At 29.9% G+C, this 27,984-nt stretch overlaps 11 protein-coding genes across 11 annotated transcripts; 9 read left to right on the top strand and 2 right to left on the bottom strand.

Annotated features, from left to right (window-relative positions):
* Positions 1 to 48: 48 nt before the first annotated feature.
* On the bottom strand, positions 49 to 987 carry URN1 (Urn1p; the record flags this gene model as incomplete). Its single annotated transcript, XM_046077124.1, has 1 exon — positions 49 to 987. The coding sequence occupies one exon, from the start codon at positions 985 to 987 to the stop codon at positions 49 to 51; it is 939 nt and encodes a 312-aa protein (XP_045934845.1).
* Positions 988 to 1,579: 592 nt separating this feature from the next.
* On the top strand, positions 1,580 to 2,368 carry PRE9 (proteasome core particle subunit alpha 3; the record flags this gene model as incomplete). Its single annotated transcript, XM_046077123.1, has 1 exon — positions 1,580 to 2,368. The coding sequence occupies one exon, from the start codon at positions 1,580 to 1,582 to the stop codon at positions 2,366 to 2,368; it is 789 nt and encodes a 262-aa protein (XP_045934844.1).
* Positions 2,369 to 3,123: 755 nt separating this feature from the next.
* On the top strand, positions 3,124 to 3,546 carry MAY24 (May24p; the record flags this gene model as incomplete). Its single annotated transcript, XM_046081401.1, has 1 exon — positions 3,124 to 3,546. A coding segment is annotated over one exon (423 nt), but the record flags the coding sequence as incomplete, so codon positions are not given.
* Positions 3,547 to 4,247: 701 nt separating this feature from the next.
* On the top strand, positions 4,248 to 4,856 carry LSB1 (Lsb1p; the record flags this gene model as incomplete). Its single annotated transcript, XM_046077122.1, has 1 exon — positions 4,248 to 4,856. The coding sequence occupies one exon, from the start codon at positions 4,248 to 4,250 to the stop codon at positions 4,854 to 4,856; it is 609 nt and encodes a 202-aa protein (XP_045934842.1).
* Positions 4,857 to 5,175: 319 nt separating this feature from the next.
* Positions 5,176 to 6,987, bottom strand: NCA2 (Nca2p; the record flags this gene model as incomplete). Its single annotated transcript, XM_046077121.1, has 1 exon — positions 5,176 to 6,987. The coding sequence occupies one exon, from the start codon at positions 6,985 to 6,987 to the stop codon at positions 5,176 to 5,178; it is 1,812 nt and encodes a 603-aa protein (XP_045934841.1).
* Positions 6,988 to 9,855: 2,868 nt separating this feature from the next.
* On the top strand, positions 9,856 to 11,817 carry SCDLUD_002367 (MFS transporter; the record flags this gene model as incomplete). The annotated part of the gene is made up of 1 exon (XM_046077120.1): positions 9,856 to 11,817. The coding sequence occupies one exon, from the start codon at positions 9,856 to 9,858 to the stop codon at positions 11,815 to 11,817; it is 1,962 nt and encodes a 653-aa protein (XP_045934840.1).
* A 1,474-nt stretch (positions 11,818 to 13,291) lies between these two features.
* CBF2 (Cbf2p) lies at positions 13,292 to 16,339 on the top strand (the record flags this gene model as incomplete). Its single annotated transcript, XM_046077119.1, has 1 exon — positions 13,292 to 16,339. One exon carries the CDS (start codon positions 13,292 to 13,294, stop codon positions 16,337 to 16,339), a length of 3,048 nt encoding a protein of 1,015 aa, XP_045934839.1.
* A 1,039-nt stretch (positions 16,340 to 17,378) lies between these two features.
* On the top strand, positions 17,379 to 18,773 carry SCDLUD_002365 (uncharacterized protein; the record flags this gene model as incomplete). The annotated part of the gene is made up of 1 exon (XM_046077118.1): positions 17,379 to 18,773. The coding sequence occupies one exon, from the start codon at positions 17,379 to 17,381 to the stop codon at positions 18,771 to 18,773; it is 1,395 nt and encodes a 464-aa protein (XP_045934838.1).
* A 582-nt stretch (positions 18,774 to 19,355) lies between these two features.
* On the top strand, positions 19,356 to 20,342 carry SCDLUD_002364 (conserved putative sugar isomerase; the record flags this gene model as incomplete). Its single annotated transcript, XM_046076626.1, has 1 exon — positions 19,356 to 20,342. The coding sequence occupies one exon, from the start codon at positions 19,356 to 19,358 to the stop codon at positions 20,340 to 20,342; it is 987 nt and encodes a 328-aa protein (XP_045934837.1).
* Positions 20,343 to 21,151: 809 nt separating this feature from the next.
* On the top strand, positions 21,152 to 23,560 carry SCDLUD_002363 (uncharacterized protein; the record flags this gene model as incomplete). The annotated part of the gene is made up of 2 exons (XM_046077117.1): positions 21,152 to 22,217; positions 23,109 to 23,560. The coding sequence occupies 2 exons, from the start codon at positions 21,152 to 21,154 to the stop codon at positions 23,558 to 23,560; spliced, it is 1,518 nt and encodes a 505-aa protein (XP_045934836.1).
* A 1,423-nt stretch (positions 23,561 to 24,983) lies between these two features.
* Positions 24,984 to 27,161, top strand: SCDLUD_002362 (SKN1/KRE6 family beta-glucan synthesis-associated protein; the record flags this gene model as incomplete). The annotated part of the gene is made up of 1 exon (XM_046077116.1): positions 24,984 to 27,161. One exon carries the CDS (start codon positions 24,984 to 24,986, stop codon positions 27,159 to 27,161), a length of 2,178 nt encoding a protein of 725 aa, XP_045934835.1.
* Positions 27,162 to 27,984: the final 823 nt, after the last annotated feature.

Raw genomic sequence — 27,984 nt, 5'->3', positions numbered from 1 at the left:
TTTATTTTTTTTTTATATATAGTTACTTTCCCCTCCCCCAATGCATTGTTACTTTACAAATTCTAATATTGTATCATATTTGTCTTTGACAGATAACACATAATAATGTATATTATTCTGCAATTCCGAATTCTTACCATGGATAACCAAGACAGCATCCTCAATTTTCAATAGTTGTTCTATGATCGCTTGTTTATCCCGTGTTTTCGAATCCAATGGCGTCTTTAAATTAAATCTGCTTTTATATCTTTGTAATAGCTTTATAAAAATATTCTTTCTATCACCTAAACTTACATATTTATAGTAGTATAGTAGTCTGGACACAAATTCTTTCTTTTGTTTTAGTGTTATTGTATTTGCACCATTATTGTTATTATCATTCCCCTTTGTGTTTTCAAATAAATATCTATTTTTTTGTGCAATATCATAAAAAATTGTTGTTTTAGTTAGAGGTTTAAAGTTAGCTACATGTTCCGCTATGTCATGATATTTGGAATAATTTCGAACTTGATGACCGTTTTCATCTTTAAAATCATTCCCATTACCAGCATTGGATACTTTTGAAATACACCATATGTCAAATATCTTTTCAATATCTTCAGATTTACTTAAAGAAACCAATGGTTCGACAAAAACTTTTTTAAGTTCAGATTCGTATGCACCATATGGATTTAAATCATTGTTTTCAAATATTTTGAATAGATTTTCCTGTAAATTATCTGGCAACTTGGTGCTTTCGTGGTCGACATCAACAGGTTTTGTCCTAGCGATATTAGCTTTAGAAGAAGAATTAGCCTTACGTCCTGTTTCTGCGGGATTATTAACAGAGTCGTGTTGTTCTATTCTTTCGGCCTCATGCTTTGCTATTGTTGGTTTTTTTTTTATTAAAACTATATGTTCTTCTTTATCCTTGTCATCATCAGATGATACTGACGAATCACTGTCGTTATACTCTGTTGCAATTAATAGTTTTCGTCTTTTAAACATGTTTATATCTTCTTTTTTTTTTCTTTGTATACTGTGTTTCCTTTTATTTTTGATAGCTCGTCTATTTTTTTTTTTTTTTTAATTCTCTAGTTATTATATATGCATGGTTAAAAAAAAAAAAAAAAAAAAAAAAAAAAAAGAAGGAAAGAAATATTACATAGTCTTTGAAGTTTATGGTAAACAACTTGTTTTCAAAAAATGAGCAAGATCAACACTATTCTTTTACGAGAAAAGTGCCTTGGTTAATTAACAAAGTTGTGAGAATAACAAAAGTTTGACTGAATTGTTCAATTTATTTAATTTACTTGCTGTTTTTATATTAGGAAAACTCTACCCGGATCGTTGATGATAGATATAATATGTATGTATATTGTGTACTTTATATATATTTTTGGTGGCAAAAAATAAAAATAAAAAAAAAAAAAAAAAGTGTTTCTTTTCCTTTGACAATATTTTTTTTTTTTCATCAATTCAAAGTTAGATTAATCATTTATTTATTTGAGAAACACCAAAGAAATTGAATAACATAATATAATAATAACCATTGACAACAGAAAAAAATAAACAAGAGATTGTATATAAATAAATAAAAATGGGATCCAGAAGATATGATAGTAGAACAACAATCTTTTCTCCAGAAGGTCGATTATACCAAGTAGAATATGCTTTAGAAAGTATATCACATGCTGGTACTGCCATTGGTATCATGGCTAAAGATGGAATTGTATTGGCGGCTGAACGTAAAGTGACTAGTAAACTATTGGAACAGGATACTTCTAATGAAAAATTATATAAATTGAATGATAATATAGCAGTGGCTGTTGCAGGGTTAACCGCTGACGCTGCGACTTTAATTAGCACTGCAAGAACTTATGCTCAAACATATCTAAAGACTTACAACGAAGATATTCCTGTAGAAAATTTAGTTAGACGTATGAGCAACATTAAACAAGGCTATACTCAACATGGTGGTTTAAGACCGTTTGGTGTGTCGTTTATTTATGCTGGTTATGATGACAGATATGGATTTCAGTTATATACTTCTAATCCTAGTGGGAATTATTCTGGATGGAAAGCTATCAGTATTGGTGCAAATACTTCAGCTGTTCAAACTTTACTACAATTAGATTATAAAGATGAAATTAGTTTAGAAGACGCCAAAGGCTTAGCATTGAAAGTTTTGTCTAAAACTACAGACAGTTCGATCTTAACTAGCGAAAGAGTGGAATTTGCTATAATCACCAAAAACGAAAAAAATAATAAAGTTATACAAAAATTATACAAGCCTGCTGAAATCGAGGTTTTATTGAAGGAAAAGGGTATAACAAAAAATGATGATGATGATAGTGATGATGATGAACAAGAAGACGTTCAGATGTAAAAGAGGGAGGAAGATAAAAATTTTAGAATAAAACTATAATAATAAACCTGCCCAAAAAAAAAAAAAAAAAAAATAAGATAAAGAGGAAAGCCGTCGAATGATTTTTTTATATAAGTAATTGAAGCTTGTTTATTTATTTTTGCTTGTTTTTTTTTAAAAAAAAAAATTATATATATATATATATATATATAACAGAAGCTTGTTGGAAAAATCAATCTTTAAATATAGGCATATTAAAAACAGTATCAAATTTCAATAACTATTAGATAATATTTAATATTTCATCAATATCTTGATTTTATTTTATGTCTTCTTTTTATTTTAAAAGTAAACTTCGAATGATTTTTGTGTATTTCCGACGTCTAAAGTCCGAAACCCGAATTGGTCAGTTTTGCGTGGGGTATATTCTAGCATATATTTTTATAAGTAGTAAATTAAAAAAAAAAGAAAGAAAAAAACGTTAAATTTGTTAGTAAAACAGGTATCAAGAATATTTTTTTTTTCTTTTCTTCTCCGCCTCTGACAGAATTCATTTATTATTCACAGGAAAAAAATAATAGTATATAATAAAGCTTATAATTTTTATTGCATTTACATATTAGATCATAGTGATTGGCAATAGCGTAACGACTAACTATTAGTAACTAATATACATATATATATATATATATATATATATAAATGGGGTATGTATACACTTACGTATTTATTTTTTACTGTGGTCATTTCAATCAAGTAATACTAACAATAGTAATAGTTCATTTGTTACTTATGAAGGTTATCCCGTAGGTTATGTTACTCCATCTTTTCCATCTCTCTATTGGCCTATCAATAACAAGAAATATACAGTATCCTATTTATATTACACAGAAGATATATGGAAATTTACCCTATATTGGACATTGATATTTTTTGCCGGATTTTATTTGGCAGCAGGCATAATTGCAGTTATATCTCACAGAAGATCATTTTGGGTTGGATTAGTGTGGGTTATTATATATTTATTGGTTGGTGGTTGTCAAGCTTTAATTTCGGGTACATGTATTGGACTATTAACCGCTGCTATATATAGAGCAGGCTTGTTCTCGATGTCCACTTGGATACCATTGAGTTTGGCTGTGGTACAAATTTTATTCAATGCACTAACTAGTTATAGAATCTATGGAGTAATTATATAGTAAGTGATTAGTTTTTTTTTTACAATCAATATTATTTAACTATTAAATAGGTAACTCACAGTTGAATTTATGTAGTTCATTGAAGACGATCTTGTTAGTTGATGATATTGTCGGTCGACATAAACAATGTTCGGATAGCGGTTTTTTTTTTTCAGTTATGGATATATAACCCGGGATAATAATAACTCGATGTAACTACCCGGATAGAACGAAAAGGTATAAGTAGAAAAACGCTGTTTCGGTATATTTGTATCTCGGAGAGTATTTTTAATTTTATTTTTTATTTTTTATTTTTTAATTTTTATTTTTATTTTCAACATTATCCAAAATGGGCGTAGTAGGCTCAGTTCGTTTTGAGGCTTTTTTTTTTTTTTTTTTTTTTTTTTTCTTTTTTTACTTTTTTTTTCTTTTACCTTCTTTCGTTTTCTGTTTCGGAATAAAAAAATAATAAGAATAATAAAAGTCATTAATAGAACTGTATTGTATTTTCAACACTATAACTTAAAAAATATAAAAGCTTTTTTTAATACGTATATTTCACTTTTTTGATTTCTTTATTTTTTCCTTTTTTTTTTTTTTTTTTTTTTTTTCTTAACACCCTTAAAAGGTATTACCATTTGCAAATAGTCATATAATAAAAGAGTGCAAATAAAAATAAAAATAAAAATAAAAATTATAGAATAAACCACAAGCTAACCAAAATGTCAGCTCAAGATTCTGTTAACATTATTCAAAGAGAAATCGACAGTTTAAAATCGACTGGTGCTATTGATGATCATTTATATGGTCAATTCAGAGAACTATTAAACAAAGTTAATTCTTCTTCTCCCGTATTGGAGTATGTTGAAGCCATTTATCCATTTGCTGCTCAACAAGATGGTGATTTGAGTTTGCAGCCAGGAGATAAAATTCAAGTTTTGGAAAAAATTAGTCCTGACTGGTATAAAGGTAAATGTGATGGTAAAGTTGGTGTTTTCCCAAGCAATTACGTCAAGCCTGCTTTCAGCGGCTCATCTGCTTCCAGATCTGCTGCTACAACCCCAGCTGCGGCTCCTCAATACAGCGGTTCGTCCCAACAACCCTTTCCACCACAGTTTACTGGTTATTACCAACAACCTCAACAACCAGTTGTTGTCCAACAACCAGTAGCCCAGCCAGTAGCCCAGCCAGTAGCCCAGCCAGTAGCCCAGCCAGCACCTCAGGAACATCATCACAGCGCTTTGAAGAAATTTGGTAGTAGTTTAGGTAATGCTGCTATTTTTGGTGCTGGTGCTACTATGGGTTCAGATTTAGTGAACAGTATCTTTTAAGCAAGGGGGAGGAGTGAGAAATGGCATTTTTCATATGTTTTTTTTATTTTCTTTTTCAATTTTTGTTTTCTGCCATTTAGATTAATATTTAACGGTTTTAGTTTTTGTCCTTTTCTTTTTTTTTTTTTTTTCATTTGTTTTTCATTTTGCATAAATATATATATGGATATATATATGCTTTATAGTTGTTTTTTTAATTCACTTTTTTTTTCTGATCCAATTTTTTTTCCATCTCTAGTAAAAAAAAATAAAAAAAATAAAAAAATGAATAATATTTTATATATAAGGATATTTACACAAGTAAAATGATGTTATGACATCAATTGAAATATCTTCCATATGATTGGTATACTCTGTTCAATTGTTTTTCCAAAATTTTGGAGTTTTTTCTATTATGGAAAATAATCATAATATCTTGACTCCATTCGTCAAGTCTTTCCTTTGGAATTAGTTTTAATCCTAATTCACCAAAATTATCTAACAAATAAATAAAATTTTGACTAATAAGAGTGGTAATGTCTTTATTGTCCGCAGCTTCACTTTCGTCATAGGAATATTTTAACAACCCATTGTAATAACTCAATATCTTATCTTTCTTGTTTAATGTCTTTTGTTTCCCTAGAAACAAGTTTGATAAGGTTTGGGTAATTTTAATGGGCGCATTAAATAATAAAGGTTTTATAAAAACCCCATACAAACTGTAGCAAATTAATATGGCAGGTGAGATAGCTGCAAATTCAAAAACCAATTCCTGTGATTGTAATAATTTGTCAATACCATTCAAGGCAACACCAGCCTCAACTTTAGCTCTTTGCACTAATATCAACCCGCTTTGGATTAGTTGGCCGTTGAAAAAATACTTCCAAGGGCTTTGTAATTGATACTCATAAATATCCAAAAAATGTTTTTCCAATAAATCATTATACAAAGCAGTTTGGTTGTCAGGAAATTCTACATCTGAAGAATTACGTTTGACATAATTTTCCATCATTTTTTGTAAAGCGCTATTTTCGTTGGCTAAAGATTGTGGGTTAGAAACCATCATTGAAGAATCCTCTCTATGTGATACCGTATTCCATATCTGTACCAATGGATTCCATATCCAATTGAGTAACAAACCTTTAGTAAAATCAATCATTTCGGTTTTAATAAATTTATAGATTATTACTCTATTCTTCCATATACCAATAATCTTAAAGGGTAAATAGTAAAAGGCAACTGTTAACGTTAACCAATATCTCTCGGAAGTACTTGGTTGTAAACTTATCAAATTTTTGGTAATTAAATAATCATATTTTTTGCCGTTGTTGACGAAATCAACATTGATATTGGGTTCTCCCAGTGATGATTCAAATTTTTTATTTTCATATTGATTTATTAAATTTTCATAAGTCACCAAAATTTCCTGTTTTTGCTTGTTTAATTTGTCAATTGTAGATTTAATTTCTCCATTTAATAAATTGTTAAAGATTAAAAATAACAATTTAGGTGATTCTAGTAGACTATGTGGATTAAAATTGAATTTGTGTAAAAAATTCTTTTCAGCATCCCATAATGGTATAGACATGAAATTAGATACACTAAACAGATCGCTTAATTTGCTGTTGTTTCCATCTTTGAAACCTGATTTTTTAATGGTTTTTTGCAAAATGCAAGCACCCAAATAGAGTTTTCTGGGGAAAGTTTGAATGTTATAGATTAACTGCCATCTTTTGCTGGATAACAAAGATTCAAAGTATGATAAATCATCTTCAACAACTTTTAAATTAGAACTAACTTTCAAAAATTGCAAATACCAAGTTAAAATATCACTGTATTCTGAAGATGATTGAAAATGGGGTAGGGCATTAATATTTTTAATAATGGATTTAATATTTACACTGTTGGTATTAAAACTGTTTTTTCTAATATTGTTGCTAGCGGCAGTAACTTTAGGTTCCTGTTTAATTGAATATTCTAAATTTTCTTGTAACACGAGCAATTTTCTAGAAAGCTCTACAGTGTTAGCACTTTGTGAATCGTTGATTGTAGCAACACCTTCATTATTAACGGAGGGAATATTTGGTGAAATTAAATTTAGCGAATTGTTCAAATTAACAAGTTCGGTTAATAAGCAATTTTCAAAAATCATATTGATGATCTATTTTGTTTTAAATTTAACAGGTTAATTTTTTTTTTTATCGGGGTATACATTTAATACTTTAATTCTATTGCATGTTAAGATTAAATCATGGTAAAAGATAGGAGCAATTTTATTATTATTATTTTTATTTTTTTTTTTATTTTTTTTAAATAAAAAAGCTAACTTTTAACTAAGCTTCGGGTAACCGGGTATTGTATGTTTTAGTAAAGTAAAAACAAAGTCCGATTAATAGGGTTTCTTTTAATGACATAAACCTAATTTTAATATTTGAGATACAAATATAAATAAAAATATATATATACATTATATGCTATTTACTTACCACGTGGAAAAATGGCAGTTGGTAGAATTCATTAGTCGTATATTTTATCCGCGTTATTTTTTTTTTATTTTTTTTTTTTTTTTTTTGTTTATGCTAACGTAGTAATACATCAGCGCTTAAATTTACTAGACAAATCAAAATAATGGCATCGCTAACATATTTAGCTATCTGTAACCAAATGGACATTTATTCTTTCTTCCATTCGTATAATTTATAAATTTAAAAAAGACAGCCGTAGTTCTTTTGCCAACCTATTTTCCCGCCTTATTTTGCAAGATGTAGCAAATTTTAACAGCCACTATTAATAAGTGTCTGACACCTAGTACATCTCCCCCTATAATATATTATCATAAGCTTTAAACAAAAAAAAAAAAGATTTCAGATAATTTCTTTATATTTTAAAAGAAAATATTTATAGACAATAGTAGTAAATTTTTTTTCTTTTTTTTTCTTTTTTGCTCTACTAGATCGAAACAATATTAGTACGATAAGTTATTGTATTAAAGACGGTCAAGAATAAAAGAACTCCAAATTATTCAGTAAATTACAGTTTCTGTGGGTGTGTTTTTACAATAATATTAATTATAAGTATGTAAATTAGTTCAAAAACTTGAATATTATCTATTTGATCCATCGGACGGTTATAATTATAGAAGTAAAAAATAATATATAATAAAGAAATAGAAACAGTTTGAAATTCACAACCCCCCTTATCCCTAATAATATTATCATGCATAGGGGAAGGCGGGGTTTTAAGTAATTAATACCAAGTAAACCATTTACGTGGATTATTATTCCTACTGTTATTCTTTTTAAATGTACCGCCGAATAAAATATAATAGGAATATTCGTATGCTTGAAAACCTTTTAATATTCGGACTAAAGCACATATAGATATAATTCAAAAATTATTCCGGCCTTGAATAGTTGTGTTTGATTTAGCATTTACATTAAGGTGCTAGTTCGTTTCAAGTGATATATGATTGCCCAAGGGCCCAATGTAACAAAAAAAAAAAAAAGTTATACTATATTCTACCTAAAAAAGGATATAGTAAAAGAATCAAATAGTATGAATTTTTATTTTATTTATGAAGAAGCTTTTTTTTTTTCTTTGGCTTTGCGATGAGCGAGCAATAAAAACGGCGGCAAAATTTTGGACAGGCTGTTTGGTATTTTTTTTTTTTTTTTTTTTTTTTTTTTAAGTGAGTGTTTTTTTTTTTGTTTGTTTTTTTGCGTGAAATTATTGTTTACACGATGAAATGAGAATTTAATTAAAAAAATGTCTCTTTGTTGATAGATTGTGTGTATGTTTACATTATTTCCATTTTAAGTAATTAAATTATTTTGTTTTTCTTTTCAATCTTTTCTTTTTTAGGTTTTTATTTGTCTTTAAAAATATTATATCATAATAATAATAATAATAATAGTAAGACTGCGCATCTCTTTTTCATAGCAAGTCCCTACAGGATAAGATAGACAATTTGCTCTAAGTAAAAAGAAAAAGTCATTTAATAAAGGGAAATATTTTCATTAAAAAAAAGACAACAAAGGCAATTTAGGGTAATTATATACATACATTTTTATTTTTATTTTTTTTATTATGTATAAATATAAAAGAGAATTCATCCGAAAATCTAAGTAATAATTTTGGACGAATCCAGGCTTTTTTATCCTACAGTAAAATACAACACAATTGTATCTTGTTTTGAACATTGTGAGATTAAAATGTATTTTTTCTTTGAGTCATTTTTTTTTTTTTTTTTTTTTCTTAATAGAAATTTCTGAGGAATTTTATACAAAGCAAAGAAAAAAAATGCAGTAAAAATAACACTTTGCTACGATGTTAAACAAACAAATGGACAGACAGACAGAAAAAAATAAAAGAGAGATTTAATTTAATTCAATTCAATTCGCTTTCCTTTTTTTTTAACTCAACAAAACTTTAAAAGGCAGTTAATTTTTATCCATTTCTTAGCGTTTTTAAATGTCCAATTATGAACAACTTGATTTCATTCTTTCTTTTTCTTTTTCTTTTTCTTTTTTTCCAAAACTAAAAATGTCTAAAAATGAGACATAAAAAAATACAAAAATATAAAACAAAAAAAAATCCAAAAAATTAAAAAAAAAATTAAAAAAATAAAAAAAAAAATTAAAAAAGTATACAAATTTCCCTCAAAACAGGAGAAAAATAGGGTATATATATATTTTTTTATTGATATTTTATTATTACCAATATTGCTATTGATATATAAATAGAAACCAAAACAAGGAAAAGATATTGTAAACCTCTTTTTTTTTTTTTTTTTTTTTTATCTTCTTCTTCCTATTCTATATCTGTTTTTTTTAAATTCCAACCTTTACCTTCTTTTATTTTTATTTTCGTTTTCGAATTTGTTCTTACGACGTTATTCTTTTTCCCAATTAAATTAAAAAAAAATAAAAAGAGACATAAAGAGATAAGCCGTCAAAGTTATCTTTAATTAGTTACGACATATAACTTTATAAAATAACAGCGTAGGATTATACAAATACTAATGTCTGAAAAAAAAAGCGCAGTTGCTGAAAAAGCTCCTGTTAAAAAGAGTTCTGATAATAAACCACCAGTTAAGAACGAAAAGCAAGCAAGAGGTAGTAGAGATAGTGCTAGAAGTAGTTCTAGCAGCGGTAGTGCCTCTTCCCTAAGCGATGATCAAGCTTCCTCCGTTAATTCTTTTGACTCATATACCCAACAACCACAGTCTTATGTTCCAGAGGAGAATTCAAAGGCTAAAAAAACCAACAGTTTGAGGCTAGTTCCTACTGAGACTGTCAAATCTTTGCAAGACATGGGTATTTCAAAAAACGCACCCATACCCGATGTCAACGCTCCAACCGCACAACTCAATGCAATTTTCCCTGAAGAATATACACTAGAAACTCCAACTGGGTTGGTCCCAGTTGCCACTTTGCACAGTATAGGTAGAACAAATACCTCTATTACTAGGACCAGGACAAGACAAATGAGCAGAAATAGTACTGGTGATGATGATGATGTCGGCGATGTCAGTGGCGATGGTGACGATAAAAATGCTAACGAAGAACCAGAAATCGATCCAGAAATTGAATTTGTCACATTTGTTACTGGCGATCCCGAGAATCCACATAACTGGAACTTGACTTTGCGTTGGGTTTACACTATTATATTGTCCACTTTGGTTATTTGCGTTGCTTATGGTAGTGCTTGTATTACTGGTGGTTTGGGTACTGTTGAAAAGAAATATCATGTTGGTCAAGAAGTTGCCATTTTGACCTGTTCTTTGATGGTTATTGGTTTCTCTTTAGGTCCATTGATATGGTCTCCTGTCAGTGATTTATACGGTAGACGTGTGGCTTACTTTGTGTCCATGGGGTTGTATGTTATTTTCAATATTCCTTGTGCTATATCACCAACCATTGCTGGGTTGTGTGTGTGTAGATTTTTGTGTGGTGTCTGGAGTAGTTCTGGGTTGTGTTTAGTCGGTGGTTCTTTAGCCGATATGTTTCCTACAGAAACCAGAGGTAGGGCCATTGCCTTTTTTGCCTTTGCTCCTTACTGTGGTCCAGTTTTTGGTCCGTTGGTCAATGGTTTCATCAGTGTTAGTACCGGTAGAATGGATTTGATTTTCTGGGTTAATATGGCTTTTGCAGGTGGTATGTGGATCATCGTTGCCTTTATTCCAGAAACTTTTGCACCAGTTATCTTGAAAAACAGAGCTGCTAGATTGAGAAAAGAAACTGGTAATCCAAAGATCATGACTGAGCAGGAAGCTCAGGGAATGAGTATCAGTGAAATGTTGAAAACTTGTGTTGTCAGACCACTATATTTTGCAGTTACTGAACCAGTTTTGGATATGATGTGCTTTTATGTCTGTTTGATTTATTCCCTATTGTATGCTTTTTTCTTTGCTTACCCCGTTATTTTCGGTGAATTGCATGGTTACAAGGATAATTTGATTGGGTTGATGTTTATTCCAATTTTGATTGGTGCTATTTTTGCCTTGTTTACCACTTCCTGGTGTGAAAGTCAATATATTAAGGTTACATTAAAGAGAAAACCTACTCCAGAAGATAGATTATTGGGTGCTATGATTGGCGCTCCTTTTGCTGCCATCGCATTGTGGATGTTAGGTGCCACTGCTGAGAAACATGTCATTTGGGTTGGTCAGGCTTCTAGTGGTTTGCCATTTGGTTTCGGTATGGTTTTAATTTATTATTCTTTAAATAATTATATTATTGATTGTTACGCCGTGTATGCTTCCAGTGCTTTGGCTACCAAGGTCTTTTTAAGATCTGCTGGTGGTGCTGCTTTTCCATTGTTTACCACACAAATGTATCATAGGTTGAAATTGCATTGGGCTTCTTGGTTGCTAGCCTTTATCTCTAGTGCCATGATTGTTTTGCCTTTTGCATTTTATAAATATGGTAAGACTTTGAGAGCTAAGTTGAGTAAGAAAGATTATTCTGCGGATGCTATGTGAATGAAAAGGAATAAACGAAAAAAGAGAAATGCTTATATTTTTTTTTTTTTTTTTTTTTTTTTTTTTCCTTTTTCTTTTTATTGTAGCTTCCTTTGCCGAATACAACGCCCGGAATAAGAATAAATGTATGGGCGAAAAAAAAAAAAAAAGAAAAATAAAGAGTTCATCTGAGCAGTTTTGAGAGCATTTCTTCATTTTGTCAATTGGTACTTTTATCATTATTGCGTACGTTCGTGTCAAAACTACTACTAACAACAATATTTGAGAACTTATAATAAAGTGGTCATGTATAAGTGCAGTTCAGAGAAGAGAGAGGGAGGGAGAACTAGAAAATTTTTCACATCATAAATTTTTTTTTTTTTTTTTTTTTTTTTTTGCCCTCTTTGATCTATGATTCATGTTTACTTTTCACAGCTATTTTTGTTTTACCTTTGTTCATCCAATCATATCCATTTTAATTGTTTTTTCCTGTTAGAGCTGATACCGTAATTAGCAGAAAAATTAATCTTTTTTATATTCCAGAGAATTTTGTTTATTTTATTTTATTCTAAAATAATTCTTCTGGAGGATTATCATAAACTGATATTATAATATTAATGATAATAAGCGCCTATACACTAGTATTTCAGTAATCAAGATTTTTTTATTTATTTTTAATTTTGTTTTTCATTCACTTTTATTCCTAATATTAATTATGATCTTTTTTAACTTTTATCGTCATATATAATATAATTATATACCTTTCATTTTGTTTAATATAATCAATGACCTAATCTAATAATAATAATAATAATAATGCTAATTCTGATAATATTTTTTAGGTTTGTTGGTTACCCTATTTACTAACCACGAAAGGATATTTTTAGCTAACTTTTGTACAATATTTAATTAAGCTGAATTTTGACATGGCATTCAAAGACTTTTTTTGAGTTATTTAGACGATTTTCTCTCCCTCTACTCCCTCCACCTAAGATGGTGAAATTTGGATTGATTTAACAAAGTCAAATTTTATTTTAGTGATTTAAAAATGGAATAACTTTTATATAAAAGTCGAAAGATTCTGTTGTATGATTTTTTTTTTTTTTCAACAACAAAAAAAAAATTATCAATATCTAGTAGTTAATGACATTATATATGTGACCAAGGAGGAAATTTTTCATATATATCAGTAAAGTATACAGAACCATTTTAAACATGTCTTATATGGGACCATAAAACGTTCGAAACAAGTGATAAAAACTGGGCAAGGTACACATTATTTTTAACGCGTATCGTTATTTAAAGTTTTTAGATGTTTTTTTTTTTTTTTTTTTTTTTTTGTCTTCTTTCAATATGATATCTTTCTTACTTTTCAAATTCTTACTTCATATTTTCATACTAAGCATTACAGACATATACCTCAAAGGAATATACCTATCACGAAATATTTGACGTGAGCAAAATAAAAAATAGTGAAAGAGAGAGTGAGATAAACATGACCAATGAATCTGTAGAACTTAGAGTTAAAGAACTTATTAGTAAGCTAAATCCAAGGACAGTTTATCAATACAAATTATACCAATCCAAATACATCAAATGGTATAAAAATTATATTGTTAAGGACAATACAACTAACGATAATAAGAAATCAAATTATTATGCAGATATTAAAGTTAATGCTCCTCTAATTCATTTATATATTCTTCACCTATATGAAACTTCAAAAACAGAAGAGGAAGAGGAAGGAGAGGGAGAAATCAATGCGGAAAAGAATAAGAACACTACTGATCTTATTGACCATAATTCGGACGATAATATTAACATAGCAACATATCGTAAAATTATATCCAGTTTAAATTTATTAAATAAAATCATAGTTATACACAAAAATGAAAAAGAACAGTTCGAAGAACAAAAAGAGGAGAGGGAGGAAAATGCAAATGCTACAGTAGGCGAAGAATATTTAGAAAATGTCATAAAATTATACAACTTTAAAAAAAACATCAACACTAACATCATCAATAAAAAACAATTGTATCCAACGCCATTGGAAATGTCTATAAATTTTTATAATGATCAGACTATTGAATTAAATAACAAGTTTCCAAAATACTTTAGAACATCCTTAGAGAAATTAAGGTTTTTAGTAGATTTCCATATTCAACATTTTACTAACTTAGCATTTAAAGAAAGAAATTTGCTACTATTAAAGGACTTGCATGTGATGGAAGGAGAGGATACTACATTGTTTGTAACACACGATTTTGGTGAGTATAAAATATCAAGTTTTTTACCATCTTCACCGTTACATCAGGTGTTTGATAACCCTTTAATATCGCTAGCATGCTACTCTCATTTACGATTTTATGGTGGCCCCAACTACAAGGGTGATGGATATCCTACTTTGAAAAATATTGAGGTTGACAATTATCCACTGATTAGAGGCAGAAGTTTTACTAAGCCACCAATTGAAGATACAATGGGACTTTATTATAGCTGTGCATTTCAATATTTACACAAACCTTACAAGAAAAATAATTATTTTGCTAAAAAACACACTGGATTTTTCAAGAATTTGCAATGGGCGCTGGAAGATTGGGATTATATCAATGAAAGCAATAAGTATATTAAATCAAAATTCCACTGTCCTTATATGGTTACTGATGATTTTTTACATGTATACGACTATTTAGAGGATACTACTGATAAAACAGTTGCTCTTTATCTTCGGGATAGCTTTAATAGTCAATTACCGGAAAATTTATTAACTCAAATATTCCCTGAATCCGACGATAACAGTTCTCATTCCGCTTTAGAATTTAACAAGGTTATGAAGCTTTTACGAAGATATTTATTATTTGGGTTACCTATAATCTATAGAATATTTCCCCAGCATGATATATTTCAAAGTAAAGATGGACTCTTTTCAAAACAAGAATTTGTTAAATTTTACAAAACCATTTTGGAAAAATATGATCGAGAAAATCCAGGGATATGGAGTAATTATAATTTGGGCGATCTGGTGGAAAATTATACCCCGATTAATATACCTACTCCTGCAATTAGCACCTTGGGGCCTATACCAATACAAGACACTAACACAAATCCTTCCATTGGCAACAACACTTACACTACCATGGATCACAATTATGCTCTGGCTACTGGTGCTAAAAAAAACGAATCAATGCTACCAGTTCATAGGATCGATTCTAACACTATAGTGGAATTTACAAAATATCAGATACTTTCAAATTTTAAAACTCTCATTGGAATGTTGCAAACCTGTTTTAATAGATTTCAAAATACTACAGGTGTTACTAATAATGGTAATATAGCTCTTATTGAGGGCAGTCGCAGTTCTGCAAATAATAAAATTGTTAGTCCAAAAAAATTTAATCGTCATTGTCCCTTTATTGAGGCTTCGCAATTTTCCAGTGTTTTACAAATTATTGAGAACCAATTGGATGCCGTTAATATTAAAGATTTACATGTAGCGGATACTAGTAGTTTTAAAGGCATAAGATCAAAGAAAAAGTTAAATCAGGAAAATATTGTTAATAGTGGGGATTCTGAAGCGGATTTTTTGAAACAAGAACATGAAGTTGAGAAGTCAAATCACATTGTAAAAAATAAAGGTGCTGGAAGTGACGGAGATGAGAGTGAAGAAGACGACGACGACGACGATGATGATGAAGATACTGAAGCTCAAGAGCTACAACGAATGATTGTGGAAATAATTAAAAGAGAACTAAGGGCAAATATGACCTTAGAAACCAGAAAACTCACACAAATGTTTAATAAATATAAGGAAGATCTAATAGCAGAAATCATTGATGAATTCCAGATGAGGTATAAAGAAGAAATAAAAGAAGAAATACGTAAAGAGTTAAAGAATGATTTGAAAAATGAGATAGCAAATGAAATTAAAGAGTCTTTAAAAAATGAAGTTTTAAATTCCGAGATAAAGGCAATAACTAGAGAAAAATCATTGTCACCAAGGAAGAGGGGGTTATTGGACTATGAAAGCAGTGATATTGTTACCATTCAAACTAAAAATACTGATCAGAACAACCTTAGGTATGAAGGTCTCGGTACTTCACCACGCAAAAAACATACATTAGCCCGAACAAGAAGCACAACAAACATGGAAAATAATAAAAAAATAAGATTGGACAATGATGCTGACAAGGACAAGACGATTGTTTTCAAAATGAATCCAGATAAAAATTTGGGTGTTGAGGATATAATTCTAGAATGGTACTCGCCAAATGAAAAGTATGGAAACGAATGTGTCCATTCTACTAATAAAAGGCTAGGGAAGCACTGGAGATTGCAAGGCGTTAATGCAGAAATGTATAAAATAAGAAAGCCTGTCGTGGAATGCTACATCAATTTTGTCAATAATCTAGGAGTTGATAGATTTGAGGCTCTAAATATAATGAAAGAGTTTTGCAGCAACAAGTTCAGTGACGATATACCGTCGTTTAGTGAGTTTTTGAAAAACCACAAGAAAAATACTGGTATGAATTGGAAAAAGGAATGAAATCCTAGTGTTTGTGTATGATGCCGGAATAACACAAATGTTTAATTAGATAACAAAAGCTTATTGTATTTTAATTAATTTGTAAAAGATCCTTAGCTCTTCATGTCGGTTTCAGCTCTTCTTTTGAAAATATCCCTATTATTAGCGATAAAGGGGGAATGAGTATAAAAATCGGTAAACTAAAGGAGTAAGTTGGTTTATACATGATATATTTATAATGAATAGGTTGCCTAACTCCTTATATTTTATTGTTGATGATGGAAAAATTATATTATTAGGATTCTTACTTTAGTGCATGAGTACAGAGTGAGAATCTTTCCACGGGAAAGGTTGTATATATATTATATATATTAAAATTTTGTTAGAAGGAAAGATTTAAGTAAAAAGAAAAAAGAAAAAAAAAAAAAAAAAAGGAGATGATCGCACTACCAAAATTCCTTGATAAAAAATCTTTTTTCTTTTTTCTTTTTTTTTCTTTTCTTTTCTTTTCTTTTATTGTTATGATGAATATTGTTAGAATAACGCAGATATATTTCACAATATTTTATGACAATTAAATGCATAGAAAAAAAAATATATATATATGTTTTATAATACGATCGTTTAGTACAATATTTTATCATCTATAATTAATTTACAAAGGAGTTTTTTTACTCATAATAATACTAGCCAAAGATAATTAAAAAGGGCAAGTGTAGAACGATCGTTTAAACGAAGTTTTATTACAATACTACCTTTTGTTATTAGTGCAATCACCAACTGAAAGAATTAGTATTTTATTTTAATATATTGAATCAGTGTTAAATAAAATTGAGAAAAAAAAAAAAAAAATTAGATAAATAAATAAAAAATAAAAGGGAAAATAACAGCAAAAAACCACGAAATCGGTTATATAAATCAGCCTTCTAGTCAACAAAAGCTTTATTTTCGTTGTTAGATACTAAATAAACAGAACAAAAGATTAATTTTTGTTTCTGTCCAAATTAAGATTAAACGAACATCTAGTATAAATTATTATCAGCGCTAAGCAACGGACAACATGATCTCAATACGGTTAATAACATATTTACTACTTGGCTTACTAGTAAATACCTCTATTTCAACAAAAAGATTGGTTGGTTGCAATCATATACACCATTTTTCGTCTAAGGACAAACAGGAGGATTCGTTATCTACAGTACTAAATGAAATACCTGAGTATGTAATCAAGTATGCTCCAATAGTTCATTTATATAGTGAAGAGAAATATTTACCATGTGATGTGAAGACTTTTGTGGAAAGGTTCAAATTGGTATATTACAGTAAATCAGATAATGATGTCAACACTAAAGTTGTATTGCATGATTACGGACTAGATATAAAGAAAGATTTAAAGACAAATTATAAACTATTTTCTACAGTTGGCAAGAACACCACGACTCTTAATATCCCAAGTAATGAAATTTTTATGGAAATTGATGATTTCGATGCGGATGTGACATATCCTAGATTTTTGTTGGGTAATAAACCTGACTCTAAGGGATATATAAAAAATGCGCCTGCCAACTTAATCGTTAGAAAGCACACTAGTAATAATTCTACTGATGCCGACGAAATAATAGATGCTTATTGGTTTTTTTTTTATGGATTCAATTTAGGTGCCTTTGTGATGGGACAAGGGCCATGGGGCAACCATATTGGGGATTGGGAACATTGTATTATAAGATTTGTTAATGGAACCCCACAAAGTATTTGGCTGAGTGCACATGCTGGTGGTAGCGGCTATAGATTTGAGGCGATTGAAAAAAAAGAATATTATTATAATAGCAAAAATAACGAACATGGTGAAGAAATTGTTAAATATGAAAGACCAGTTATATTTTCAGCAAAGGGAACACATGCAAACTATGCCTCTGTTGGACAACATGCGCATGATGTCCCTTTGTTTTTCAGTGCCTTGAGTGATTTTACTGATAGAGGGTATATGTGGGACCCGGCTTTAAATTTTTATGGCTACCTAGTGGAAAAACAAGAGAATTCCAGTAATATTGAAATATTTAAACCATTCAGGAAAAGAGAGTTATTAGAGTTGGGGGTTGACTGGTTACAATATCAAGGACATTGGGGAAATAAAAGACTACCAATGTCGGATTCTAGACAAAAATTGTGTCCCTTTCAATGGAGATACATAGATGGACCAACTGGTCCTACTGGTAAAAATTTATTTAGGGATAAGGTTTGTCAAAATTATAAGTTTTGGAATTTTTGGCACGGGTGCCCACTAAGGAGGAGCATTAAAAGAGGTCAAGGTTTAGATGCGGAAAGAAATGACCTTGTTGGTGACAATTGCGGAATTGCATTATATAGAATAAGACCCAAATGGTTAAGATGTTTAATAAGGTTTCTCACATGGCGTGGTTGTTTTTGTTTTGTAATGGACTTTTTTACAGGGTGAGAATGAAAAAGCAGGAAATTTTAATTTTTTTTTTTATTTTTTTTTTCGATACTTGGTATTGAATTGCGTTATTATTGTTGCTATCAAGTATTGTATAGGTTTTGAGTATTATAGGAGTGAGCAAATATAATTTTATTTTTTTTTTTTTTTTTGTCTTTGGTCTTTTGTCTTTATTTATATAAATATTAAAGGTAGATATATAATTGTATATTGTTATTAGCGGTTTATTGATAGGAACTTTTTTTTTTTTTTTTTCCTTTCTCTTTCTCTCTTTCCTTTTTTCTTTTCCAATAGATATAATGTTTAATTACATTCAAATACCATTTATATTTTATTATGCCGAATTGTAATTTATTACTTAGAAATTGAATCGGGAATGTACCCTTTTTTCTTTTTTTCCCTGCATTTGACAAAACGGTTTTATGTACATTTTTTATTTTTGTTTTTTGTTTTTTTTTGTTTATTTATTTATATTTAATTACTTTTTTGTTCTTATACACCAACTGTCCCGCTTAACCCAATCGAATAATATCTAGGGTAAAGAAGTTCAAAAATTGTAAATATACAACTGAATATAGAAAAATGATTAACACACCTAATATTAACATAAGAGAAAATGCAATTAAACAATTTTTTGAATTGATAACAGCTCATCATGCTTCACTTGGCGATTTAATTAGTAGATATTATATTCAAAACTGCAAAAATGATAATGTTTCAAAGCTTAGTCACATTTTATCAATACTGAATAACACACAAGGCAAGATAGTTTTGGTCGGATGCGGCAAAACATTCAAAATATGTAATAAAGTTAGCAGTATGTTAAATTCGCTAAATATACAAAGTATAACCTTACATCCGTCCGAAGCAATGCATGGAGACTTAGGATCTATAAAATTTGGTACAGATTTATTGATATTTGTAAGCAGTAGTGGAGAAACCATTGAGATTATTCAATTGATGGATTTTTGTAACAATACATTACAAATTACAAATGACTTGATCATAATTACAAATAATTGCGAGAGTACTATGGCCATGCATTCATTATTAGATTGTGTTGATTCAAATAGAGCTGTTTTGGAAATACCACAATTGATTGAAGAAAGTAACATACAACATGGGTTAAAGGCACCTACCATATCCACCACGTTATTGCTAATTGTGCTAGATTGTCTAGTGTATTCTTTAAGCTACCTTAAATACAATGGAGATATTGATTATAGAAATTCTGTTTTTAATAAATTTCATCCGGGTGGCGGTATAGGATTGAAAAATTCCGCTGTAGACCTATCATTATTTGCTAGTAGCAGTGTTGCAAGTGATGGAAATGCCATTTTAGGTGTTGATAGGGATGATTTAGCAACAGAATATTTTACTATAAATAGTAATATTACGGAACTATTATTCTTACAAAGTGTTGTAAAGTATGATTGGTGTAAATATAATGACAAAACATATCCAAGTGTAACACTACAAAGGGCTTATAAACAATACAGTAGTCATAATGATGGCCCTACTATGATATTTGATGTATCAAAATTATTCGAACAATTTATTAGCCAGTAATAATAGTTGACGTTATTTTTTTTTTTAATATATAAACGATTTTATAATATTGGTTGTTATTTATCTTTATCTTAGAATTACTCTCTTCGACAGGGAAAGCTGGTACAAAGAAATGTTTTTTTAATTTTAAGCAGTTAAAAGCAAATATAAATAAGTTGGATTAACAAATACGGACTATTACGGACTAATGACAAAGATGTATAATAAATACTCTGCTAGTGAATTTACTCCAAAAAAGTAAATTTTTACCCTGACTTTCCCTTTTCTTTTTTTTTTTCTATTTCCCTTCCAGCCGGTACAAAAATAAATCATCACAGGGCTGTTTTTGTAGCCTTACTTTGTAAATTTTCTATTTGGTTACCTGAAACATATAAATAAAATAATCTTAGCGTCACCACCTATTTTTTTTTAACCCTTATTTATTTATTTTTTTTTGTATTTTGTATTTTGTTATTACTGGCAATTTTAAAATTTATAATAATAATAAATATATATACATATATCAAAAGGAAAAGAGTATAAAAATAGCAAAATCAAAATGAAAAATAACAAGCAGATAAATAAATAGAAAAAAAAAAAAAAGAAAAGAAGTTATTTTGTTGTTAACTTTTTATTTATTTGATATATAGAACTTATATTCTCTTAAAAAAATAATCTTTTTGTTCGAACCATCTTTATTTATATAAAATAACTAAGTTTCGTCTCTATTATATATTTTTGTGCTTATAGTTCTCTTAATATTAGTTAACACTAATTTAGGCCTAACAAAATAAGAAACCTAAAAGATCAAAAAATAAATAAATAAAACGATGACCAACAATAGAGAGAAGAGTAAAAGGATTTTAACTAGTAGCAGTAGTAATAATGAACATTTGTCCCAACAACAGAATATTGCCAGCACCAGTAATAACAATGACGCTAGTTCATTAACTCAATTAGAGTCACAAAATCCATTTTCAGATGAAAATGCTTACGATAGCAGTGGTAGTAATTTGCCTCCCTCATCATCTGACACCCTCAACAACAACAACCACAACAACAATAATCTTAGTAGTGAATCTTTATTACACAACCAAAATCTGGCGTTTTTGAACGATTCCAGTAACAAAAATAGGAACCCGAACGAAATGGAAAATAGCAGACGCAAGCACGATAACAATAAAGCTAGAAGTGACAATTATTACGATAAAAATTATAATAATAGAAATATGATAGAGGAAGGAGAAGAAGAAGAAGAAGAAGAGGAAGAAGAAGAATTTGCATTCAATGACAGGGATGCTGATACTCACGAGAACAACACCTATACAGGATATTATTCTTCGCAACTTTTATCAAAAAGTAATAAAAATTTGATGGAAAAAGCAAAAACAAAAAAAAATAGTGTAATGTCTTTAGAAAACACCGATTTATCTTTTTTATCACGGTATGATAGATATCCTGCACTAGAAAACAATGATAATAATAAACATATGAAACCATCGACTGTATTTACTAGCATTATTCATGGTAATAATAATAATAATAATAATAATAATAATAGTAGTACTACCAGCCATAGTAGTTTTTCTTCTCAATCTGGTACCTTTAATAAAAAAAAAAATTTTGCAAGTAATCATTACCTGATGAGTGAGCAAGATTTTTCTCCATTTGGTGGATATCCAACCAGTAGTTTCCCACTTTTAATGGAGGAAAAGGAAGATGATGATTATTTACACAACCCTGATCCAGAAGAGGAAGCCAGACTAGATAGACAGAGATTCTATTTGGATTTTAAACATATGGATAGAAGATCCTTTGGTGGATTGATCGGTTCCTTATTTTTAATTTGTGGTACCGTGGTAGTTTTCATTATTTTACCAATACTAACCTATAGTGGTATCGGGACACATGGTAAATACACCGAGGTTATTAACATTTTAACGTTGTACGAATACCCACAATTAAGTGCTATTAGAACTTCACTAGTGGACCCTGATACTCCCAGTGATGCTATGGCACATAAAGCTAAAGATGGTTCGTATTGGAAGTTGGCATTTAGTGACGAATTTAATGCCTTAGGCAGAACTTTTTACGATGGTGATGATCAATTTTGGACAGCACCTGACCTTAATTATAAGGCTACCAATGATTTAGAATGGTACAGTCCAGATGCTGCTACAACATTTAATGGTACACTACAGCTAAGAATGGATGCTTTTGAAACTCATGATTTATATTATAGAAGTGGGATGTTACAGAGTTGGAATAAACTTTGTTTTACTCAGGGATACATTGAAGTTTCTGCCAATTTACCTAATTATGGTAGAGTTAGTGGATTATGGCCTGGGTTATGGACAATGGGAAATTTAGGTAGACCAGGTTATTTAGCTTCGACTGAAGGTTTGTGGCCATATAGTTATGATTCATGTGATGCCGGTATTACGCCAAACCAATCCTCACCTGATGGCATTTCATATCTACCGGGACAGAAACTAAGTATATGCACATGTGATGGTGAAGATCATCCAAACCAAGGGGTTGGCAGAGGAGCACCCGAATTAGATATTTTGGAAGGGGAAGTTGACACGGCGACCAAAGGTGGTGTTGGTTTGGCATCTCAATCAATGCAAGTAGCTCCATTTGACATTTGGTATATGCCAGATTATGACTACATCGAAATTTATAATCAGACGACTACTACAATTAATACATATGCAGGTGGCCCATTCCAACAAGCTGTTTCAGCGGTTACTACATTGAATAATTCATGGTATGAATATGGACCAGATGCTGGGTATTTCCAGAGATTTGGCTTTGAATATTTAAATGATGATGAGGATGGATATGTTCGTTGGTTTGTTGGTGAGACCCCTACCTGCACGATATATGCAAAAGCTTTACACCCCAATGGTAACATTGGTTGGAGAAGAATAACGAAGGAGCCGATGTCTATAATTTTAAATTTGGGGATTTCCAACAACTGGGCGTATATTGACTGGCAGAGTATTTACTTTCCCGTTACCTTGTCTATTGACTATGTCAGAATATATCAACCTAACGATAGCATCAGTATTACATGTGATCCAGAAGATTATCCCACTTATGATTATATACAAGATCATTTGAATGTTTACACGAATGTAAACCTAACAAGTTGGGAGGGTGCTGGGTATACTTTCCCCAAGAATATATTGACTGGTAATTGTGACAGTTCTAAGTTTTCACTATTGTCTTCCTGATTATGTTTCTTTTATGTAAGATATATTATAAAATTTTTTTTTTTTCCCTTTCCATTTTCCCATTTTATATTACTTTTAATATTTCATTGCATTTGGTGGGTGGTCTACTTATTTATTTGGTTTTTATTTACAATTTCATATCGATATTTTTCATCATTTCATTTCCCCTGACTTACTTTATTTTGTTCAAGTTATAATATTGATTCCAATGTTTAAATATTTTTTGAACATTTGACATAATTTTATTGTATGGGGGATAGTCACATATTATTAATATATCACAAGAACGTAGAGTGCTAATAACTAATAATAAAAATCAATAAAATTTGTTCAGAATTAAGAAGTAATGATGTACCTCTTTTCTTTTTCTTTATTTGTAAACAATATTGATATTTATTGGCACATTAATTGATAATAAATGGGCCTCGAACTAATATTATTGTTTCAAGATTTGACTAAATGTATTTCTGGGCTGGAGGCTTTGAAATATTTCTAAATATAGAACAGGAACAAGAACACGAAAAAAAAAAAAAAAAAAAAAAAAAAAGAAGAAGAAATAAAATAATTGACTAAAAATTTAATAGCTAGTTTTAAGTTATTGGCGGGTGAATCGGGAAAATCATATTTACCAAGTGAAATTTATTAAGAAATGGCCGTAGTAAAATGCTTTTAAGATTTACAGATTTTGAAAAGGAAAAAAAAAAAAAAATGGGCACTGTTTGTTAAGAAAAAGCGCAGAAAGAAAGTACAACCAATCAATCAATTACCTATCACGTAGCAAATCTAATAACCAGGTTCAATAACTTCACAATAAAATATACCACCATCAATCATTTTTCTATGCTAAGTTTCCTTTTTTTTTTTTTTTTTTTGTCCTTTTTTCTTTTTTACTCGCTTAATACTAGAAAACTTTGTTCATTCTACTTTTGAACATCAAATTAAACTGGTCAAGACATTCCAATCTTTCCTATTCAAAACACTGTTCTCGACACCCCAGCGAAATATTCTTTTTCATTTTTTTCACTTTTATTTTCCATATTCCTCTTCCTTTCATTTTTTTTAAGTCTATCTTCTAAATTCCAGGTAGGGAGCCACAAGAGAGGGAAAAAAAAAAAGCAAAAGCATAAAGATCTAGCAGTTTATTTCTTATTAATTTATCCACTTTTTCCAAGGTTCAAAAGAAGGAAGAACGGAGGGAAAAATAACTCATTAATAAATCCTTTTTGTTAATATCACCATCGTTAGTATATGAGAAAATTTTTTTCCTTTTTTTAAAAAAATAAAAATATATATACATATCTATAAATATAGACACGCGCAAAAGTAAGAGAACTAAGAAACAAGTACTAAATATTGAAAAAAAAAGAAAAAGAAAAAAAGCACATTTTTATCTGATATTTTTACTTCCAGCTCATAATAACTCATGTCCGAAAACAACAATAACAAACGGTTTTTAACCGGTGATGTTAATCGTCAGGATACGGATCATTACGATGAAGACCGTTCTTACTATTCTGAAAATAATTCTTCGGGAAGCAATAATGAAACAAATCCCCCACAAAATCCATTTTTAGATACACAGGCTTACAGTTCATCGGAAAATAATAGCAAGGATTCGTTAATCCGCAAAATGAAGAACGATTTTCCAGCAATTAATAATGGGGAAAAAAATAACACAGAGTCCTCTGCGGATGGTGTTGCTGACTACAAAGGATATTATTCTTCCAAGATAAAAGCTAACAACAAAAATAGTAACGCGTATACTCGTACCAACAACAATTTATTGCCACCAAGTTATAGCAGTAATAATATTAAGCAAAGTACCTCTTATAACAGTTTAATTTCAGTTGAAAATGTTTCATCACCAGCTGCGTTTGATAGATATCCAATGGTTGGATCAAGAGTTGCATCCATGGCTGGCCCAAGTCATCATCATCACCATAATAACCGTTTACATGACGCCAGTTCAAATAATTCAAGTAGCAGTTTTTCATCATCGTCACAAGCCTTCTTGAATGAGCAAGATTTTTCACCATTTGGTGGATATCCAGCTAGTAGTTTCCCACTTTTAATGGAAGAAAAGGAAGATGACGATTATTTACACAACCCTGATCCGGAAGAGGAAGCCAGACTAGATAGACAAAGATTCTATTTGGATTTTAAACATATGGATAGAAGATCCTTTGGTGGTTTAATCGGTATTTTAGCTCTATTTTTTGGTGGTTGTGTCATTTTTATCATTTTACCAGTTTTAACATTCACAGGTGCCGAAGATCATGGTAAATACACCGAGGTTATTAATATTTTAACATTGTACGACTACCCACAATTAAGTGCTATTAGAACTTCACTAGTGGACCCTGATACTCCCAGTGATGCTATGGCACATAAAGCTAAAGATGGTTCGTATTGGAAGTTGGCATTTAGTGACGAATTTAATGCCTTAGGCAGAACTTTTTACGATGGTGATGATCAATTTTGGACAGCACCTGACCTTAATTATAAGGCTACCAATGATTTAGAATGGTACAGTCCAGATGCTGCTACAACATTTAATGGTACACTACAGCTAAGAATGGATGCCTATAAATCACATAATTTATATTATAGAAGTGGGATGTTACAGAGTTGGAATAAACTTTGTTTTACTCAGGGATACATTGAAGTTTCTGCCAATTTACCTAATTATGGTAGAGTTACTGGGCTATGGCCTGGGTTATGGACAATGGGAAATTTAGGTAGACCAGGTTATTTAGCTTCGACTGAAGGTTTGTGGCCATATAGTTATGATTCATGTGATGCCGGTATTACGCCAAACCAATCCTCACCTGATGGCATTTCATATCTACCGGGACAAAGATTAAGTATATGTACATGTGATGGTGAAGATCATCCAAACCAAGGGGTTGGCAGAGGAGCACCCGAACTAGATATTTTGGAAGGAGAAGTTAGTACGGCGACCAAAGGTGGTGTTGGTTTGGCATCTCAATCAATGCAAACCGCTCCATTTGACATTTGGTATATGCCAGATTATGACTACATCGAAATTTATAATCAGTCAACCACTGTAATCAATACATATGCAGGTGGCCCATTCCAACAAGCTGTTTCAGCGGTTACTACATTGAATGATTCATGGTATGAATATGGACCAGATGCTGGGTATTTCCAGAGATTTGGCTTTGAATATTTAAATGATGATGAGGATGGATATGTTCGTTGGTTTGTTGGTGAGACCCCTACCTATACAACATATGCAAAAGCTTTACACCCCAATGGTAACATTGGTTGGAGAAGAATAACGAAGGAGCCGATGTCTATAATTTTAAATTTGGGGATTTCCAACAACTGGGCGTATATTGACTGGCAGAGTATTTACTTTCCCGTTACCTTGTCTATTGACTATGTCAGAATATATCAACCTAACGATAGCATCAGTATTACATGTGATCCAGAAGATTATCCCACTTATGATTATATACAAGATCATTTAAGTGTTTACACAGATGTAAACCTAACAAGTTGGGAGGGTGCTGGGTATACTTTCCCCAAGAATATATTGACTGGTAATTGTAACAGTTCTAAGTTTTCTCTATCATAAAAGAGAATAAAGAATTCCAAGAACTGTTTTTTTTTTTTTTCTTTTTAAACGATAAAAAAAAAAGAAAAAAAAACTAAATAAATGAAAATACATACAGGTAATTGGTGTTATTTATATCTGCCTTTTTCTCGGGGTATTATTTTTATTATTTTGCATTTGTTCAGACTTTACCATTTTCTATATTTTATTTTTGTCGAACAATTATTCACTGCAAATGGTTTCGTAGTTATGGTTCTATTAATCAAAAAAGATGAATTTTATTTTTATTTTACTACATATATTGTTTTCAAATTGTTTCTACTGACTTCTTCCTGTTTTATTTATATCTGGACATATGTTGTAACACAATCCTTCCCTCCTTCCATTTATTCGTTTATGCTTTAATATTTCTTCCCTTTTTTTTTTTTTTTTAATAATAAAATAAAATGTTATTAAAATATTAAAAAAAAAAAATTCTGTACCATTTCATGTTTAGATATATATATATATATATTTACCTACTACCTACATATCTATATATTAATAAAGCTATGTAAAACTATTATAAATCTTTGTATTTTTTATTAGATTATTGATCAAAAAAACCAGGTTTTTTGAAGCTTGAATCGAAACTTTTCTATTTATATTTTTTTTTTTCTTTTTTTTTTTTTTTTTTTTTTTTTGGTTCTTATTACTATAATAGGATATTTAATTGCTTATTATTGAAGGCTATTTTTTTTTGTTTGACGAAAAGGAAAAAAAATATTTTTTTTTTTTTTTAATTTTTTTTTTTTTTCAGATCATTTTACTAAGAACTTTTAGTGCTTTTTTTTTTTTTTTTTTT

This window comes from Saccharomycodes ludwigii, chromosome III (genome assembly GCF_020623625.1).
Source record: "Saccharomycodes ludwigii strain NBRC 1722 chromosome III, whole genome shotgun sequence".
NCBI classification, from domain to species: Eukaryota; Fungi; Ascomycota; class Saccharomycetes; order Saccharomycodales; family Saccharomycodaceae; genus Saccharomycodes; species Saccharomycodes ludwigii.
This window is presented reverse-complemented; position numbering and strand designations above follow the sequence as displayed.